We start from the raw sequence: 20,127 nt of genomic DNA, 5'->3' as shown, positions 1-20,127 counted from the left end.
TTTCGTCCAAATATTAACTCAGCCCTTAGCTTCTGAGATCTGACATGACAAGGCTAGCTTGGTCCATGCAGGTCAGGGCTCCTTAAGAACACATCTTTAGTTCATGAACATGTTCAGTTAATTAATGTCTTCCACCAACTTAATGGCTGGTGTTTTTGATTCATTGGCATCTGTCACCATTTTAATGTCATTTATTCATGACTGATTGATCCTTTCTTGGGAAAACTGTTTTCCTTTGGACTTGTGACAGGGTCAGAGTGCTTACGGGGACATGTGGGGTCACATGTCCCTTGGCGCATGCAAGGGGTTAACTGGGGGCAGAGAATCGCCCCCCACAGCCATCCCCTCAGCCACACCCCGCAAAACTTCGCCTTCAGCAGGCCTCTGCAGGTGTTGCCCCATGCGCCATTTCCCCTCTGCCTTGTGACAAGAACTGAAAGTAGACATTATCTTTAACTCATGGCTACTGTGGGGACTTGCATGGAGGCAAATAATCTTGCTCACAAGCCATTTCAGGCCAGAAAAAAATGGCATGAGTGTAGGGTTGCCAACTCTGGTCTGAGAATTTCCTGGACATTTGGAGGGGGGGTGCCTGTGCAACATGGAATTTGGAGAGGGATTTCACCTAGAATCTATGGTATACCATGGAGTTTGGTCTCTGAAGCTACCATTGGCCTTGAAAGAACTTACCTCTGTAGTCTGGAGAACACTTATAATCACAGGAGTGCCCCAGGTGCTGCCTGGAGGTTGGAAACCCCATGTGGGAAGAATTTTGAAGACCCAGGGCCTTGCAGCACTGTGGAGGCATGTTCCTGCAGGGACGTTGCAGCAGCTGTCTGAATGCAACCTCCTGTAGTGGCCACGAGTGAAATGTAACCTCTCAATACAGAAGGAGCAGATTGGCACCCTGTTGAGGTCTGTGTCCAAAGTCTTTGTTCAGTCTCTTCAATGTGATTTCAATTAGGATCCAGTATTTAAAGACTGAGCCCCCTTTTCTGCACCAGCGCAGTCCCAATCCAGTTTGCCCTCCCCTCCCCGCCTCAGCTGCCTTCTAGGGCTGAGCAAATCTGGAGTGCCAGGTGAATTTCACACACACACACACACCCCCACACACACATACGCAGACTCCATTTCTCAGAATAGCAGAGGCCTTCCTCCCAGGCAGCCAGTGACAGCCAGGATTCATGCAAGTTCAGGCATCAAGTTCAGTAATTCTCCCACTTTCTGTCTCTGAGCTTTTTGGAGGACAAGGCTGTGGTCAGAACTGTCACATAGAGACTTTTGCCTGCAGTTGTTTGGCCATTTCCCTTCAAAGCAGAGGTAAAGAGGTATTCTTAACAGAAAAATCATGGAAACCTCATGTGTTTGCAAAGAGCACAGTGTTGTATGGAAGTTCTCCCCCCACCCCACCCCCAAAAGTAGGAAATTGTTGTGTGCCAACCAGGGGGAAATCCCCATATGGAAACAATGTTTGAACAGATGAATGTGCAAGGCAGGAAATCTGGTGGTTTCTGCATCATGAGGTGACCAACATGGTGTCCAAGGGACTCATGGCACTTGCTGGCATTTTGTCAAATGTTTTTAGAAAGTGGGCAGGGACAGCTGGGGTATTTGCCCAGCAGGGTTTCTGACTGGCTGTGCAGATGGGGGGGAGGGGATTGCTTTGGCAGCAACTAACACCACTGCACAAGGATCTTCATTGCGGAACTGAAGACTAGCTGTATGTATGCAAGAAAATATTTTACAACGATACATTCATTTTAAAAAGTGCCTGTTAAGCAGAGCTTCTCCTGAAATATTGAAGAGTTACTATGAGAGTCATACACAATCCAACTCCCAAACATTGTGTGGTTGTCTCCGCCGCCCTGTGTCTGGATTCCAAAAACATCAGCAGCCTTTTTAAAAAATGGGGATTCCGGCTCTACTGCATACGAAACAATGTGACTTGAAAGTGTATTGTTTCAATTGAAGAAAAAAAAACTAGAGGCATTTTGTATTTTACTCCCCCCTCTTTAGAATTGCAAAGATGTCATTCCCCAGTGTGATCTGTTTCCCAAAGGTCTACAATTCAACCAGAAGAGGAAAAGTAGTCCTTATGGCCTATTGGCCAACCAGATGTTTAAAAGAAGCCCAAAAATTCAGCATGTTTGTAACACTCCCTCCCAGTTGTCCCCACCATCTCGTACTTAAGAGGTATACTTCCTCTGCACATGAAGGTTTCATTTTTTAACCCTCATAGCTAGAAGCAACTGAAGACATATCATGTTGGAATGTTTCTAGACAGGGGAATGTTTAAGACAGGGGCCAATCCTATTTTTTTGGCACTGCGATCGCCAGATTAAAAGCATATTTCTTTTGCATGTTGTTGCAGAAGCATGTTCTAAGGATTGGTTAGATTTCTTTGGTTCTAAGGATTGGTTAGATTTGTACGGCATCAAGTAAGATGGGCAGCAGCCCCGGGCAAGAAGCTTAAACAAGCAGCTTTTTCTCAGTTAGTGCAAATTCAGTTTGCTATACACACATGTCAAGTGCAGACTGTTTTTGTAATTTATTTTCTACTTTGCCTCTAGCCCCACAGGGTGAGATATAAATAATAAAAATACAGCTAACCTCTTCATTCAGTGAAAATGTACAATGAAAACTACAGAATGAGCCACTTCCCCAATCATAAAGAGCACAAAGATATCTAGTATCCTCAAACTACGAAGGTTTGCAAAACAGAAATATGTTTCTAAGCTGAATAAACTTCAAGAGAAAGCTAGCAAAGCCTCTGTAGCCAAGGTCTGCAGCAAAGAGAAAGTCGCTAGAAAGTCCCTTCTTCATGTAACTGCGCATCAGAAGGCCAGAATTCAATCTGATGCCTTAATTGTACTGGGAGGTTGGTGTGAGAATTTTCCATCACATGAATTCTCTGGTGTGACATAAGGGTTGCAAGCTGACTGAAACTCCTTCCACACGCGGGGCATTCGTATGGCTTCTCTTGTGTATGGATTCTCTGATGCGAAGTGAGGGCTGTGCTCCGGTTGAAACTCTTCCCGCACTCGGAGCACTGGTAGGGTTTCTCCCCCGTGTGGATCCTCTTGTGCTTGGTGAGATTTGATTTGTCGCAAAAGCTTTTGCTACATTCCGAGCACTGATACGGTCTCTCCCCTGTGTGAACTCTCTCATGGATACTGAGGCTCAGTTTGTGACTGAATCTCTTCCCACACTCTGAGCATCTGTACGGCTTCTCCCCCGTGTGGACCCGTTTATGGGAAATCAGGCCGGCGCTCTGTCCAAAGCTCTTCCCACACTCAGAACATCTGTATGGTTTCACCTTAGCATGCATCGCCTTATGTTTCACAAAATTAGATTTGATCTTAAAGCTTTTGCTACAGTCAGAGCAGCTGTACAACATCTCCCCTCCATGGAATGTCAGTGATGCAGAAACATTTGTGCTCTGACTAAAGCTCTTTCCTAACTTAACATTTTTATTCAGCTTCTCTCCTTTGTGGCTTCCTAAGTGCCCATTAAGGAATCTGTTCTTTCTACTTTGGGTTGGCTTTTCTTGCTGGACTGGGAATACCTGAAAGTCCCCTCCTTGGCAAGGAATGGGTTTACCCCTCCTGTCCACAATGTGGCTTCCCTCCTGCCTCTGTGGTTGGTCGTGATCCCTGAATCTGCCTTTCAATTCTTCATTCCTGTCTTTTTCTGATAAGTGATGTTGTTCTCCAAAACCATCTGCATCCCCTGCTGGGATCAAGAGACAAAAAAAAAATATACAACTCACATTCTAACCCAAGACTCAAGTCAAGTCAGATATTTATTTTACTTCATTTATTCTCCACCTTTTGTCTCGATGAGGACCCATTTCATCCTCTCAACAACCTTATGAGGTAGGTTAAGCTGAGAATGTGTGTGACTGGCCCAAGATCACCCCTTGCCCAACCCAGCTCTCGCAGGGAACAAGCTGTACTTTTGGTCTAATTTTCTTCTCCCTGGACTCTGCACCCATATAAAATCCATGTTTTTTAAAGGATAAACAAAGCTAAGAGCCACATCTGCCTCATTTATTTATTTATGTTATTATTTATCTTATTTAACAAAATTTCTACCTGCTTCTCCACTTTCATCAAGGTAACCATCTCACTTCAGCATATCTTAAAGTGAGCTCTAGCTGACATATGCTTCCACAAATTGGTCAGTTTTTAAGATGCTAGACAAGACTGTCACAGCTGGAATCAACTGGCTGTTGTGGGTTTTCCAGGCTGTGGTCTGGTGGTTTGAGCTCCTAACATTTTGCCCACATCTGTGGCTGGTATCTTCAGATTGTACCATGGCATACCTCTAAAGATGCCAGCTGCAGATGCGAGCAAAATGTCAGGTCACTACCAGACCACACCCATACAGGCCAGAAAACCCACAACAGCCAGGTGCACAAGACTAATGTTTTGTTGGTGGTGGTGTTATTTTCCAGAGCCGCTCCTGTACTCCCTGAGCCCAGAGCAGATGTGAGATCAGGAAAGAGCTTCTGAGCAATGCAGAACTCAAGCACAAAATGCCATCCCTTCCTTACCCATCAGATGGGTATCTCCATCCTGCTCCTCTTTTGTTTCCACACGAAGTTGCATCTGCTCACTGTCACACAGATCCTGGCTTGCCTGGGAGACACTCCCGGATGCCTCCTCCAACGGCACCTGCAATAGCAGAGAGGGACAGTTTCAGGGCAGTGTGACAAAGAGTGGGAAATGGGGACAGGGGTGGTGGATATTTTCCCCCCAGAACTGTCCTTACCAAATTCATTCACACAAAATACAGAAACTTTAAATAAACATTTTAATAAAATACTTTTTAATTTTCAATATTAACAGAGAGAAAAGGAAAATCAATAAAATCAATAGAAAAGAAGACAGATCTTTTTGTGAATACAAATGTAAACACTAAGCACAAAGGCCTCACCTGCTTCTCCTGCCTCAAGATGAATTCTTCGGCTAGGGCTACTGCCTGGGAGCAGCTTTCAGGACTGTTCCCCCTCACCCAGCTCTGGATCTCTGGGGGCAGGACACTCAGCAGCTGCTCCAAGATCAAGAGCTCCAGGATTTGCTCCTTGCTATGATTCTCCACTCTCAGCCACCTACGGCACATTTCCCGCAATCGGATGTAAGCCTCCTGTGGCCCCTCAGCCTCCTCGTAGCAGAAACGCCGAAACTGCTCACGCTGCTTCTCCCTGCTCAAGGTGTCCCCATGCAAGATGGCCACCTTTACCTTCCCATAATCCTCTCTGTCTCTGGCAGCCAACCCTTTAAAGGCCTTCTCAGCTTCTCCATTGAGGGCTGGGCGGAGTCGGGTCATCCACTCTTCCTGGGGCCACTGACAGGCTTTGGCCACTTGCTCAAAAGAGGCAAGAAAGGCCTTGGCATCTTCCCAGTGTGAAGGTTTCTCTGGCAATTGTGGGATTCCCCACCCAGAGTGAGGGTTTTCCACTGTCCTGAGGAACTCCTGCCACTGGGCTTCCCACTGTGCAAAGGAAAGAGAACATTCCCCTACTTGGTAATGCATTGGATCTCCTGATCTCCTTTCCAGGTATTCTCTGATGCTTCCAGGCTGGAGAATGTGAGGGGTTTTTCTTGCTGCCTCTGATCCTTCCCCTATTTTGAGAACTTGGAGGTCGTGCTTCTTCATTTTCATTCCTGGGCCATTGTTCAATGATGTTATTGGAAAAAAATGTGCAAATAAAGGAGAACGTTAATATCCTAACAAAAAGGTGTAGAATTCATTGTAAATCAAAATTTACCTACTAGGATGAAGTCTTCTGAAAAATAACAAAACATATAAATAAACGAGTACATTATTCTCCAACTTGGATTCACAGGAATCCACCAGGAGTTCATTTTGAAAACAAAGACTTCTTGTTCATTTTCAAAACATCAGTTCATAAACTTTGGTACTACTCATTCAGAGAAGGATGAACATGAACCAAAGAAGATGACAGAGAATGGAGATAAGTGGGTCAAGGGTTAAACCCAACTACAAGTCCTGGTTTGGGTGCCTTTATGTATCTTTACATATCCAAAAGAAACCCATTTACCACAGAAAGGGTAAGATTCTGGCAGTTGTGGGTTTTCTAGACTTTGCTATTGTGGTCTGGTTGTTTTTGCTCCTAACGCTTTGCCAGCATCTATGGCTGGCATCTTGCAGGCAAAACATTAGGAGCAAAAACTACTATATCACGGCCCAGAAAACCCACATCAGTTGATTCTGGATGTGAAAGCCTTCAAGATAAGATTTGTTTCAGGGCAGCTGAGACTGAAATAGACACCTCTCCGCCCTGCCTGTGTCAACTTTTACATCAAATGATTCTTGATGGGATTCTCTCACAGACTGGAGTGGGGTCTCCATGGGACAGCTGTATGCCCTACCCAGTTTGCAAACTTCAACCATACCAGATTCCGTGGTGATGCCTACACGCCTTTAAAGCAGGGTTGCCAAGTGACCGGGAGAAACTCCAGTCTGCCCAACTTCTCTGGCAGAATTTTGATCTGCAGAGATCAATAAGAGAATCTGTCCCCAGTCTGCAAGAAAATCTGATTCATTCTAAGTTTCAGAGGCCAGATCCAGAGCTGGCAGCCATCCATCGAAGCGGAGAAGGGGCTGGCCCGTCCTCCCTCTTACCGCCCCTCTCTGCATGTGGGATTCAGAAAGACCACCCCCCAGCAGGGCTGCCCACCCTGGGGGGGGCCTCTCCCCCTTCCTTGCCCCTCTGTTCTTTACCCTTCTAGACATCCCTGGTCCTGTTCTAGCCTCAGTCCTCCAGTTTTTTCTGCAAGCAAAGTCGATCCGCAGAGGAGAAGGAAGAGGAATTCAGTATTTCTCCCCTCCTTGTATATCCTGTCTAGGATACAAAACTCTATCACCTTAACCCCCGCCCCCTGCTTTCTTCTTGAATGGACTGTATATCATACAGTGAGAGGGACCAACATGAAAGGAGTAGCAAAATAAACCCTCCCTGGGTGATGGGCTATTAAAAGCTGCTCTTCTTCTTTCTTGTTTAGGCTTCCTTTGGGAATCACCGCTGGCTATTTCTTCTTTTGACTCCCTTTGGCTTGTTCTGGCTCCCTGTGGGAATCACTGCTGTGCTGGCTGTTTCTTGTTAGAGAGTTGTAACCGGCATGACCTGTGGTGGCACGGAGGGGGAGAGAGTGGTCTTTCTGCCTGGAGTGCTGCCCTGCCTGACCTGGCAGAACAGTGCCCTGGACAGAGCAGCCTGTTTGAATTCAGAACTCAGACTGTGTCTGGCCTTTTGGGCAAGAATGCCTAAATGACCTCCTCCCTTGACCGCGTGCCTTGGACGTACTCAGGAAACAGCATTTGAATATGAACAACAGCATACCTGGACAAACCAGTTCTCTTTTGTCCATATCTCTTAACCTACTGAAGGGTCTTCCTCTTGACTCACCCTCCTCATGACCATCTATGTCAGTGGTGGCGAACCTATGGCACGGGTGCCAGAGGTGGCACTCAGAGCCCTCTCTGTGGGCACGCGCAGACAGAGTGCCCCCCCACATCTAGGCTGGTCTGGGCTGCTGGGCTCAATTATTAGCATTAAACCTAAGACCTAGTTTTGGGGAAGCAGTGTAGGTAACCCTGTTAAGCGCTGTTAAACCCCACTGATTTTCATGTAAAGAACTAAAGCGCGATCCTTTACCTGGGAGTAAGCTTGGTTGCTGGCAATGGGGCTTGTTCTGAGTAAACGCTCCTAGGGTTGTGAAGAGTTGGAAGAGTTGCACAGTTGCTTCAAAGCAAAGCCACCAACTACCACCAAGCTTACTCCCAAGTAACACATGCCTCGGAGCCAACCGTTTTTTCTAAACGAAAACCTCAGTATTCAGGTTAAATTGCGGTGTTGGCACTTTGCGATAAATAAGTGGGTTTTGGGTTGCAATTTGGGCACTCGGTCTTGAAAAGGTTCGCCATCACTGATCTATGTTGTAACCCCGGTTAAGGATCATTACCTGTTTAATGTCTAACACTGGCAAAACCCATCAAGATAATGGGTCGGCCATCAGGTCAATAATCTGGCATCAAGACCATTGCCTCACCTGGAAAAGCAGGAAAAATCCTTTGTTCAAAGGATTTCCTTTGCCCCAAGCCACCTTTTTCCCTATAAAGGCATGCTTCAGAGGTATTCAATATTATCACACACTACCTAGATGCTTGATAATATTGTTCCATCAGCGCAGATCATTCAGAGCCTAGTGCTGGCCCATTTGTCTCCTGGACATCCACTAGAAGACTAGTAAATATAATCTTTGATGTCCCATCCCTTCTCTATATATATATATATCCAAACCCTGTCTTTCATCTCTAAATTACATCCTAGGAAACCTTGCATGTGTGTGTTTTTACCCCATTAACTGAGTGATTGTGAGTGGGAATTTTATTTTATTCTATTTTCCTATGTGCTTAGGGGCAGAGCTTAGGCAGCTCGGATGGGCTCTGCAGCGGCACGCTGGCTTCTGGGCTGGCCTGCTGTCGTGGTGCCCATCTGTAACACACACCACACCTCCCTGCAAGCTGCCTGCTGTCCTCCTCAGGCCCTGGGGAGGGCAGAAGCCAACCTACAGGGAGGGGGGGAGGGCACCGTGGTGGGTGGCCCAGGAGGAGGCCTGCCACTGCGGTGCCTGCCTGAGCCACCCCCACCTGAGGATGGAAGGAGGCGGCTTGGATGGGCGCTGCGGCTGTCTTTAGACACTTCCCCTGCGCCGACAGAGCTCTTCCTAGTTGGGTCGGTGACTGGGTGGGGGCGATTTTGTGGGGCCACCCACCTGGGGTCATTTGATCCGCCCGTCTCTGTGGGCGGTACACCCCTGGTCTGTCTAGATTAGCACCCCATTGCCTTTCTGAGAACAGTTTTGTACTCCTTACCCTATCAAAAACTGATATTCTCCTTTTTGCAGCCTAGTTTTCCATTGGCTGACAATGCCACTGAGCATGAACAGAGGGTCTTGCTGCATAGACTTTCCACTTCGAGGAATAGAGAAAAGACATGTCAGGTCAGAAGATGGTGCTAAAAGAAAACTTTAAAAAACCTTTATTAGTAGTTTTGACAGCCTCCAGGCAGTCCCTGGAAACCTCCCACTATTACAATTGATCTCCAGATAACCAAAATGAGTTTCCATGGGAAAAAATGACTGCTTTGGAGGGTGGACTCTATGGTATTATACCTTGTAGAGGTCCCTCCCCTCCCTAAACTCCCCTCTCCCCAAGCGTCACCCCCAAAATCTGTAAACCCCCTCCCAGTCTCCCTACCCAGGGTTGGCAACTCTGTTTATTAGAGTATTAATTTGTCTATTAGAGATTAAGAGGGTTAAAATTATAGAGCTGAATTTCCTAGAGGGGATGCAAATGGAAGGGAGAGAGAGTGAAGTCCTTCCATTTCCTCTTCGCAGGAACGCTGGACCGGAGGATGCCTGGAAGGGTAAAAGAGCTGCGGGGCGGAGAATAGGGGACAGGCGCCCCCGGGATGGGCAGCCCTGCAAGGGGGTCTCTCTGGGTCTCACGTGCGGAGGAGGAGGTCAGGCTGGCACCTTCTCTGCTCCCCAAGAGGATTGCCAGCTCTTGATCCGGTCTCTTAAGCTGGGGATGATCCACAGCAAGGAGCAGGAGAGGACCAGATTCCTCCGCGGATCTCTGCAGATCCAGCCTTTGCTAAAGGCACAAGAGCAGGGCAGACAGGATTAGTTGGCAACTCTATTGCAAATGTTGTGGGTGGGTGGGGGGGCGGGGCATAGACCTGAACCCATGAGGCTTTCTCCCCCTAGCCTGAGAGTCTTCCTGACCTGTCTGTCTGTACTGTCGGGACTGAAAGTAAACCGACTGCCAAGTGGTGTCCCACTCGGGAGCAGGCTCAGATAGGGGATTTTGCTTTCTCATTTTCTGAAATAAATATTTTTTCCTGTTAGCGTGAATGGTATTCCTTTGGAGTAGGAGGAGATCTGCAAACAGCTCCCAGATTTAGGAGACCTTTGAAAATGCCTCATTTAGCTCGGAGAATGTTGTAAAACCAAGGTTGCCGTGTCCTTGCTGCGAAATTCCTAAACATTTTTGGGGTTGGAGCGCAGGAGGGGAAAGGGAGGAGACTTCAGCAGGGCATTTAAAATCCATACTCGAAAGCATCCTTTGGGGTCACGTGGGAGGCGGAAATCGCCCCACACCCCTCCCCCCAGTCGGGAGCAGGCAGGGGGCGGGGCCCTGGCGCCATTTCTCCTCCCCCCCAGTCACTATCTGCCCCCCTTCCTTCTTCCCCTTCTCTTGTGATTTTAACTGAGTTGGAAATTTTATCACAATTCATAGAAATTAGGTATAGTTTTAAACGTATAGGTTTTACTATATTCATTATCGGATTTATATTATGTAGGGGAGGGTGATATAGACATTTAATAAAGTAATAGTAAAAAAAAAAACTTTTTGAACACCTTTGGAATCCTGAAACAAGGTAGTGGGCACTACCACAAAATGTCTGTCACAAGAGGCAAAGCCAACCACGAAATGGCTGCTGCTGGAGGTGAAGTTGCACACAGAGGGTGTTCATGTGCAGGAGAGAAGAGTGGTGATTACAAAATACACTTGAAAAGTGGACTGAGAGAGAATAAAACAAGACTTGTAGTGCCAGCTCTCAATGAAAGGCCCCTTCCACACATGCAGAATAATGCACATTCAATCCACTTTCAATGCACTTTGCAGCTGTGCAGAGTAGCAAAATCCACTTGCAAACAATTATGGAAATGGATTGAAAGTGCATTTTTCTGCATGTGTGGAAGGGGCCAAACAATGTTATTTTAATCTTTGTAATTGGTCATATCTTCAGTAGCTAATTAAAAGCTCTGCTGTGCAAAAACCTCAACCACTTTCTAAAAATACTTGATGGGCACCAAGGAAAGTATTGGCAGGTACCATGGTGCCCATAGGCACCATGTTGGGGATTCCTGGTATAAAAAATTAAAGGCTGCCTTTCAAGCATTTAATCATAAAAGCCTTTGGGCACTCTCTGCTGTATAATATCCCTGGCAAAAGGATGCGCAGTTTCCAGTGTCACTGTGCCAGAGACAGGTGACAATATGTGGGTGGGAGAGTTTAGCTGGCACTTGGGAAGCTGGGAAGGACTTGATACAAAGTTCACCATAAATCCATAATGGCCTCAAATTAGAAATCTCCGAACCTCAGTCCCATATAATGTTGGCCTACTTACAGTAGAGTTGTAAGCATTTCTGAGAAAAATGTACCTGCAGTGTGTTGAACACCACACATTTTTCTTCTCTTCTTGGCACCTGTAGTAGCCTCTTCTATCCTTTGGAGAAATCCCTGCCTTGGACATTTTCCAAGTCGGCCTTGGCCCTTCCTTCCCCCTTCTGGGCCCTTCCTTCCCCCTTTGCCTAGCCACAAGTGTCAACTCCAGGTTGGAAGATTCCTAGAATTTTTTTGGGGGGGGGCGGGGGGGGGGAACGGACGGACTTGGGAGGGCAGAGATTGAGGAGAAACTTCTGTGGGTAAAATGCTGTAGAGTCCAGCTGCCACTTTCTCCAGGGGAACAAATGTTATATGGAGATTAGTGGTAATTTATGGAAATCGCTAGCTCTCACCTGGAATTTGGCAACTCTACACTGGCTAGGACTTCTCATCTTCATTGGCTCACTGACTTGAATGATGTATCCAACAATGTTTTGAGTGATGCCACTGTCTTCAGTTGTACTCTATGCAGGTGGCTCTTGGCTGTGGATAAAATAATATCTGTGGGGTAGATGTAGGGAGAGAGCACAGGCTCAGTGGTCTAGCACATGCTTTGTGTGTAGTGATTAAGAGCAGGTGAACTGTTATCTGGTGGATTTGTTTCCCCACTGCTACACATGAAACCTGCTGGGTGGCATTGGGGTAGTCACAGTTCTGTCAGAACTCTCTCAGCCCGACTTACCTCACAAGGTGTCTGTTGTGGGGAGGGGAGGGGAAGGAGTTTGTAAGCTTCTTTGAGACTCTTTACAGGAGAGATAAGCAGGGTATAAATAAAAAAAATTACTCTTCTTCAGAGAAGCCACTGCAGATTGGAATAGGGAAGGAACAAAACAACCCACAGTTCTGTATATTCTAAGACAGTTTTCTGTGAAGCACATGGGGTCAGCCATGCTGAGGTGACCACGTTAGTGCCTTTTGGAAGGCAGACTGAGGGATTAAGACCAGATACCAACCTTGAAAATATTCTAAATTATTCATAAAATTTCTGTATTTAAGGTATAAAAGACAGAATTTTGTATGTGGCGAGTAAAAATTAAGCAGTAGCGCCCGAATTGGAAGCTGATGGTTCCCTTCAGTCTGTTCTCCATCCCTCTTTCTTTCTCTCTCTCTCTTCTTGCCTCTGGGAGATGCCAAGTTTTCAATGCTGTAATTGATTTCCAGAGTTGTTTCGAGTACCTATCAACCATCAATTGGAGGCCACAGTGAAGATGCAAAACCCCACAGGCCACAAATTACAAGAAGTATCACAAGAGCAAGGAAAATCCACTCGTGTCCTCCGGACTGGGACTACTGATGAATTCCTGCAAAGGACACCAGAAGATCTGATCCATCAAAAAGCAGGGGAGAGTTCCCTTTCCCTTGAGCAGTGGGAAGCCCAGTGGCAGGAGTTCCTCAGCACAATGGAAAACCCTCACTTTGGATGTGGAGTCCCACAACTGCCAGAGAAACCTTCACCCTGGGGAAACGCCAGGGCCTTTCTGGCCTCCTTTGAGCAAGTGGCCGAAGCCTGTTGGTGGCCCAGAAACGAGTGGGTGATCCGACTCTTGCCGGCCCTCAGCAAAGAAGCTGCAAAGGCCTTTAATAATCTCAGTGCCAAACACAAAGAGGATTATGGGAAGGTTAAGGCAGCCATCTTGCGAGAGGATGCCCTGAGCCAGGAGAAGCAGCGCCAACAATTCAGGTGTTTCTGCTACCAGGTGGCAGAGGGGCCAAGAGGAGCCTACAGCCGACTGCAGAAAATGTGCCGTGGGTGGTTGAGAGTGGAGAATCACAGCAAGGAGCAGATCCTGGAGCTCTTGATCCTGGAGCAACTGCTGAGCATCCTGCCCCCAGAGATTCAGAGCTGGGTGAGAGAACATGGCCCCGAGAGCTGCTCCCAGGCAGTAGCCCTGGCCGAGGAGTTCATCTTGAGGCAGAATAAACAGGTGAGGCCCCTCTACTTTGTGGGCTCTGAGTGCGAGAGGGTCTGGGCTAGAGCCATGGCTGAGATCTCTGTACATCTCAGGAGGGAAAAGGGGAATGCCAGGGAATGATGCAAGAGTCTGTTGCCTTGAATCCCTGGAATCTCATTCCAGAGTTTTTGGGCAGGGAGAAATTCTCTCTCAGTCTGGGATTCACTGGTTGGCTAGTCTTGATGGGGTAACCCTTCCCCAAAATAGCAGGTATTGGGGTCCTGAAGATCTCCATTCTTCCCATTCAGTTCAATGGGTGCCAACTATATTTGGGATCTTCTTGGTAGTGAGGCCTTATTTTTGAATACTGTACCCTAGGAATTCAGTGACAATTTTTAATACGTTGAAGTCTGTAAAAAATGGTTGGGATGTAATTACTCTGTCATTAAGAGTTTCAATTCTTATTAATGGCCAATTCTTGATTGTTCTGAAGGTAGTGGCTGGGAGCATCTCTGAGGCAGGTCATGATCACTCTGAGAGAGAGCAGAGGCATCCCTCAATGGACATCAAGGAAGAAGAGGACAGAAAGGCCAGCCTGCTGGGTAAGGAAGAAGGAAAGAGGCCTTTTGGGGCCTGAGATCTGGGAGGCTTGGAAGCTCTTCTGGGGCCGAGCTCAGCTGTGAGTCTTATAATCCCTTTAGGGGCTGCGATATCCTGAAATAATAAATATTCCAGAGCAAGGGGCTGGTACTTAAGAAGAGCCCTGCTGAACAAGGCCAAATGCCCATGACAAGGAAAATTTAGCTCCAATTGAGGGATTCCTGAACCCAATAATAGTACACAGATTCAGAACCTTATTCTAAATCTGATATATTGACCGATCAATATTCCATGCCTTGAAATCTCTATAGAAATCTCTTGGCAACAGCCCCAGAGCAAAGACTTGCAGGTTACAGTAATAGTGACATCATCAGGATTTACATATAGCCAATAACATGTTGATTACAATACAATCAGCCACACAGGGATATCCCCTCCCATCTGTATCTGGAGATACCTCCCTTCTTGGGAGCTGACAACCTGGAGGCATCATTCATATACCATATATAAAGGGAGGGGAATTAGGATACTCTTTGTTCCCCTTCAGAGATTTTCAAGGCTATATTGCCCTGACCAGAGCACTTTGCCCAGACTGGTGTAGTGGTTTAGAGTAGGTGGCCTCTAATATGGAGGACCAGATTTGATTCCCCACTCTTCCACCTGAGCAGCGGACTCTAATCTGATGAACTAGATTTGATTTACACATGAAGCCTGCTGGGTGACCTTGGGCTAGACACAGTTCCCTCTGACCTCTCTCGGCCCTACCTACCTCACAAGGTGTTTGTTGTGGGGAGAGGAAGGGAAGGAGTTTGTAAAGCTGCTTTGAGACACCTCATGGTTGAGAAAAGCAGAGTATGTCCAAACTTTTCTTCTTCTTTCTGGGACTAGAGAAGTCTTCTTTACAATAAACAGGACAGAACTAAATCAAAGGACATGAAAGGGATGAGACAGTCTTAAAGCAGAGTAGATTCAAAATTCATAACATGTCATTTAATTGTAATGTAATTAGTTGGATTGACTTACACTAATAGAACACAGGAATGTAAAAAAAATATTCACCTATCAATTTCTTCCTAGAGTGCTCAGTTATCTCCAGGCATCCCCTGAACAACTGTCATTCATTCCCAAAACTATGGTTGTTCCCATGAAACTGTGGGGCTCACTTCATGAGGTCCTGGCTTCTCCCCTCCCCCAACAAATATGTATATATTGGGAGGCTCAGAAGCTCCTTCTTGGGCTGAATTCAGCTTGCGCCTTTTGAGGGCTGCTCTGTCAAATTCTCCACACTGTTGGTTATTCTGGGCAAAAGAGGTTGAAGTGGGAGGATAAATTTCAAAAAACTCTTCCAAAGATGAAGTAGAACCTACCATATGAGACCAAAGGTCCACTAGGTCCAGCATCCTCTTTCTTGTAATGGCCAATGAGATACTTCTTGGAAGCCTGAAAGATGGCGTCAGGCCTTCTCTATCCTTTGTCCCGCCTCTGACTAGCCCAGAGGTGCCCAATGTGATGCTTGTGAGTGCCACGGCACTCATTGACCCCTTTTCTGCCACTTGCCAAGTATATCTAGACAGTGGGTGGGGCCAGGTAGAGTTTTTACCTAGCAAAGTCTCTGATTGGCCATTGGATTGGCTGTGCAGATTTTTCAAGATGTTGCTTTGACTGCAGCTGCTGCCACACCACAAAGATCTTCACTGTGTGACTGAAGACAAGCTGTGAGAAGTGATACTGTGGCTGTCTCTGCCTCCAGTGGCAGCCATTTTTGTGGTTGTTCCCACCATGTTTTCAGCCCACAGACTGAACAAGGTTGGAGACTCACTGAATAGTCATTAATTGGTTTTCTGCCCCTGAACATGGAGGTTCTGCTAAGAAATGTTGACTGCAGGTTCTGAAGAGAAAGCCAGAAATTATTTTACACTGTTCCTCTTTTAATTCTCAGGTGTGATGCTCAGAGGGGAAGAATACTCTTTGGTCTTTAGAATTCACAAGAGTATTCCATGACAATACATTACTGACGTATAAAGTACTGATTTTTTTTTGCCATTGTGGGCCATAACAGGATTTGATTATATGGTAATATTTGTACCCCAATCCCACAGAAGGAAACTCACAGGATGAGTGGCAGGAGAAAATGTTTCTCCTGTGGGTGGGTGTTCATACTGAGGACAGGAAGGAGTGAGAGTATATAACTTGGTATACAGAGCCTCCACATACAGGGGCAGTCAACCTCTGAATACCATTGGCCAGGAGGTAACATCAGGGGATCTCTGTTCCCTGTCTGTTGGCCTTCTAGAGCTGCTCATTGGCCACTGAATGAGACAGGATACTGGACTAGATGAACTGCTGGTCTGATCCAGCAGAGCTTTTCTTATGTTCTTATTTATGGCCCCAGGTAAATGGTATGATCAGCTGCTCAGTGACAGAGAAGTAGCTCTGAAAAAGGCTGTCATATGGATAACAATTGAATCACTTGTGTGTCTTCATTCCAACAGGTAATGTGGAGGAGAAAGTTGGGGAATCACTTGGGTTATCATGGGAAAAAGTCAAGGAGGAGGAGCCTGGAGGAAACATTAAGAATCCAGATGGACCAGATCAGCAGGAAGGAAACCATGAGGTTGAGAATATGGACCAATCCATTTCTTGCCAAGCAGAGTCCTTTGGGGAACTTTTAGTCCAACAAGACAAGCCAACCAAAAAGCAAAGGGACAAATGCCACAGTGTTGGTGAGAGAATCCACACTGGGGTAAAACAAAGTAAAAGTGTGGTTTCTGGAAACTGCTTGGTCGAGAGAACTGAGACATCCATTCTTTATCAAGCAAGAGACTTCTCCAAAATCCCTGGCCAGGAAGAGATGCCAGCTCAGATGAGGAACAACCAGGATAGAATCCACAAAGCAAAAAAACAATATGAAAAGACAGCTTTTGTTGGAAACAGCTCTATCGAGACCAAAAACCATACTTCTGATCATAGAATTCATACAGAGGAGAATCAGAATGAATGCCCAGAGTGTGGGGTGACCTTCTCCAATGCAGCCAACTTTAACATACATTTACAGATGCACAGTGGAGAGAAGCCTTTTCAATGCTTCAAGTGTGAAAAGAGCTTCAGACAGAAATCATATCTTCGAGATCATCAGAGAAGTCATAGAGGGGAGAGACCACACAGCTGCTCTGAGTGTGAGAAGAGCTTTTTCTTTAAATCAAGACTTGTTCGGCATCAAACAATTCATTTAGAGGACAAAGGGTTTAAATACTCTGAGTGTGGGAAGAACTGGAGTCAGAAAACAAAACTTGCTTCACATCAGAGGATCCACATGCTGGAGGATCTATATAAATGTTTAGAGTGTGGACTGAACTTTTCAGATCAAATCCAATTTACTGAACATCTCAGGATGCACCATGAAAAGAAACCCCACAGATGTTCAGAGTGTGGGAAGAGCTTTCTATACAGAGCCCATCTCCTACGGCATCAAAGGATACACACAGGGGAGAAACCTTATAACTGCTCAGAGTGTGGGAAGAGCTTCTCTACTAAATCGTACCTTGTTATACACCAAAGAATTCATTCTGGAGAGAAACCATACAAGTGCTCAGAGTGTGCAAAGTTGTTCAGGACACGTGATAAACTTAATGTACATCATAGAAGTCACACAGGGGAGAAGCCCTATATGTGCTTTGAGTGTGGAAAAAAATTCAGCCAGAAGAAACATCTTCGAAGACATCAGACAATCCACACAAGAGAATTTTTATAAATGCTCAGAACATGGGAAGAGCTGATCCCATTCTGTGTAATGTCTGAGATGCCACAAAAGGGCAAAAACTTATTTACTTGTTTACTGCATTTTTACCCTGCCTTTCTGTCCAGTGGGACCCGAAGTGGCATATGTTATTCTGTCCTGAGATCTTGGAAAACCTGCAAGGAACATATCTCCATGTTAAAGGACACTGAAAGGCACAATGGATCAAGTTCTGTGGATCACATTTTCATTCTCAGGTTTCCTCCAAGGAAAGTACTAATTCAATTCAAGTCTGTCCAGAGTAAAGCAGTTCACACAAAGGAGTATTTTTTTAGGAATTAGTGCAAGACTATGACTGGCAAGACCCAGCTTCAAATGTTCATGCTGCCAGTAAGCTTTGGACTGGCCTTTAGCCAGCTATACTTTTCGGGCCTGACCTATTTTGCAGGGTTATTGTAATGATACTGAAGAGAACCATGCATCTCTCAGCCCAGCCTACTTTGCAGGGTTATTGCTAGGGCAAGAGGAAGGAGGAGGAGAGAATGCAGCTCTGAGGACTTTGGAAGAAAGACAAGGAAAACCAGACGGATACTAATTTAGAACAAAATGCCTACATATAAATGAGGGCATGGGCATATAATCACATACACACAGCAGCAAGTATTGCATGTACTCAGCTGCTTCAGGTGTCATATCTTGTTTGTAAAAGGGAGAAAAACGTTTTAATATTGAATGAATTGGGACAAGCTGCAGTGTCCACACCTAAAGTGGCCCTGCATAATAGGAGTAGCCAGATTCTCCTTACACAAGTCTGAACTCACCAGCATCTGCTTTAGGTTTGTAGTTTTTCTGTAACCTATTTTAAGAGATTCATAACAACCCGGGATTCCATTCAATAACTGCCAATGCTTATATATCACATTTCTAGTGGCATTTATACCAGGAGTGTAATCAAAGGCTACTGTTAGTCTTTCAGTTCTCTGCTGTCTTGATTTGATCAGTTCTTTCAACAGAGTTCCTTTTTATTCTCAACAGTTGGGAATAGGAGAATACCTGGAAGGGCAAAGATCTATGGGGACAGGAAGGGGGAGAAGGTCCCTAGGCTGGGACAGGAAGGGGGAGAAGGTCCCTAGGCTGGGCAGCCCTGTGAGGGAATCTCTCTGGGTCCCATGTTCCACCATCCATAGCCTCTGTCCAGCAACACTGTGTATAGTCAGACCATCCTTGGTTCCCTCTGTTAGAAAGAACCAGAGGGATGGACACCCAGCCAAATCTTTTGCGGCTGTGCTTTGTTCTTTGTCTGCTCCAAAACTGATCTCCCAAAGACTCAAGAAATCTGTCCTTAGCTTTGACATACTCTATAAAGAGTTCCTTCTGGCCTCTCCTGCTTGCCTTTGCCTTGTACAATTCCAGGTTGCAATTTTTAATTTAAATTCAAAATTAAAATAACTTTGCATTAAGATTATTGTGACTTTTATTTTCATTAGTAATAGCTCAGTAAATACATACGTGTCTGTTTGTATGAAATCAGCAGACTGAATTAAACAGACTGAAACTAAACAAAATAGTCGTTCAGTATCTGTCATGTCTCAAGAAACAGGAGTCGGAGGAACAAAACATAGTACTTTATTCCATACAAGCTACGGCATATAGCTTAAAAATCACTCTGCAGCCGGTGCTCAATATAACACACTCCTACTTACTACTTCAATTACAGTGCAACAGCTGCAGCACCTTTAAAACCATATAATGCGACACCCCTTCCCCCTAACTCCTGTAATAATCTGGTGGACTCCTCTTTCGCTACGATCGCCTCAGCTCCCGCTTCTGCCTCCTGAGTCTGTGTGTTTGTTCCTGGTTCTGCAAAACAATTGGACCCTTTGCTGCTCTCTTTTATCCTGCATCTCCCGCCTGCGCCCTTCAACTGTGGCCCTCTGGGACAATTGGACTATTTACACACTTCCTCATCCTGTGTACCCATCTGCCCCTTTAACGCCTTAGATTCCTCAAGGACCTCCAGTTCCTGACCTACTGTTGGACCTGGCACTTTCCTCCTTACTTGGCTGTACAGGTGCCCGGATCACCTGCCCTTCTTCTTCAGTTTCCACCTTATAAGACAAGGGCCCTGTTAGCCGCCCCGCACCAGCCACCCAAACACGGACCTGCTCCATAATTTCGGACATACACCGTAATTTATCCCCCTATCAAATGTCCGAGGTGCTTTCAACACTTGGTCTTCTTTTCGCGGACTCCATCATCAACTGAATCGAAGTGCATTCCGGGTCCAGCAACGCCGCAGCTCTCGCATTCATTAGCAACTCCGCAGGACTCCTCCCCGTGGCTGTGCACGGTGTTATGTGCTGTGTTAACAATGTACCCGCCAACCGACGGTGCCAATCCCCCTCTACTATTCCGGCGCAATGCATCCTTTGTTGCTGCACTATCCTTTCTTGCCTGCCCATTCGTGAGCCGGGATGGTGTAAGGGGTCGGTGGCAAATTCCCATGACGAACAACACCATTAGCCAGGAATACTCTAAACCTCTTAGATACAAACGCTGTCCCATTATCCCATACCACCGTATCTCGGAGGCTGCTGAAGGTTGTACAATAACTTACGCAGTGCCCTAATTACT

General features: G+C 46.1%; 2 protein-coding genes across 6 annotated transcripts; one reads left to right on the top strand and one right to left on the bottom strand.

Moving 5' to 3' along the window:
- Nucleotides 1-2,524: 2,524 nt before the first annotated feature.
- Nucleotides 2,525-6,852, bottom strand: LOC125428687 (zinc finger protein 397-like). 3 transcript variants are annotated; one of them, XM_048489209.1, is made up of 4 exons: nt 6,751-6,852; nt 4,939-5,669; nt 4,556-4,676; nt 2,525-3,732 (listed from the first exon to the last, which is right to left on the bottom strand). In XM_048489209.1, the coding sequence occupies exons 2-4, from the start codon at nt 5,665-5,667 to the stop codon at nt 2,804-2,806; spliced, it is 1,779 nt and encodes a 592-aa protein (XP_048345166.1). In that variant the 5' UTR covers nt 5,668-5,669; nt 6,751-6,852; the 3' UTR covers nt 2,525-2,803. The 3 variants fall into 3 exon arrangements, with proteins under 3 accessions (XP_048345166.1, XP_048345167.1, XP_048345165.1); XM_048489210.1 differs by lacking the exon at nt 6,751-6,852 and adding an exon at nt 6,423-6,644 and having other exon boundaries at nt 2,525-3,729; XM_048489208.1 differs by lacking the exon at nt 6,751-6,852 and adding an exon at nt 6,423-6,641.
- Nucleotides 6,853-9,386: 2,534 nt separating this feature from the next.
- LOC125428635 (zinc finger protein 397-like) lies at nt 9,387-18,953 on the top strand. 3 transcript variants are annotated; one of them, XM_048489091.1, is made up of 5 exons: nt 9,387-9,457; nt 12,427-13,190; nt 13,651-13,759; nt 16,250-18,587; nt 18,619-18,953. In XM_048489091.1, the coding sequence occupies exons 2-4, from the start codon at nt 12,474-12,476 to the stop codon at nt 17,506-17,508; spliced, it is 2,085 nt and encodes a 694-aa protein (XP_048345048.1). In that variant the 5' UTR covers nt 9,387-9,457; nt 12,427-12,473; the 3' UTR covers nt 17,509-18,587; nt 18,619-18,953. The 3 variants fall into 3 exon arrangements, with proteins under 3 accessions (XP_048345048.1, XP_048345046.1, XP_048345047.1); XM_048489089.1 differs by having other exon boundaries at nt 16,247-18,587; XM_048489090.1 differs by having other exon boundaries at nt 16,247-18,953.
- The last annotated feature ends 1,174 nt before the right edge of the window (nt 18,954-20,127 follow it).

This window comes from Sphaerodactylus townsendi, linkage group LG03 (genome assembly GCF_021028975.2).
Source record: "Sphaerodactylus townsendi isolate TG3544 linkage group LG03, MPM_Stown_v2.3, whole genome shotgun sequence".
In the NCBI taxonomy this organism is placed as follows: domain Eukaryota; kingdom Metazoa; phylum Chordata; class Lepidosauria; order Squamata; family Sphaerodactylidae; genus Sphaerodactylus; species Sphaerodactylus townsendi.
Note: the sequence above shows the minus strand (reverse complement) of the source record. Positions and strands in the feature narration are given on the sequence as shown.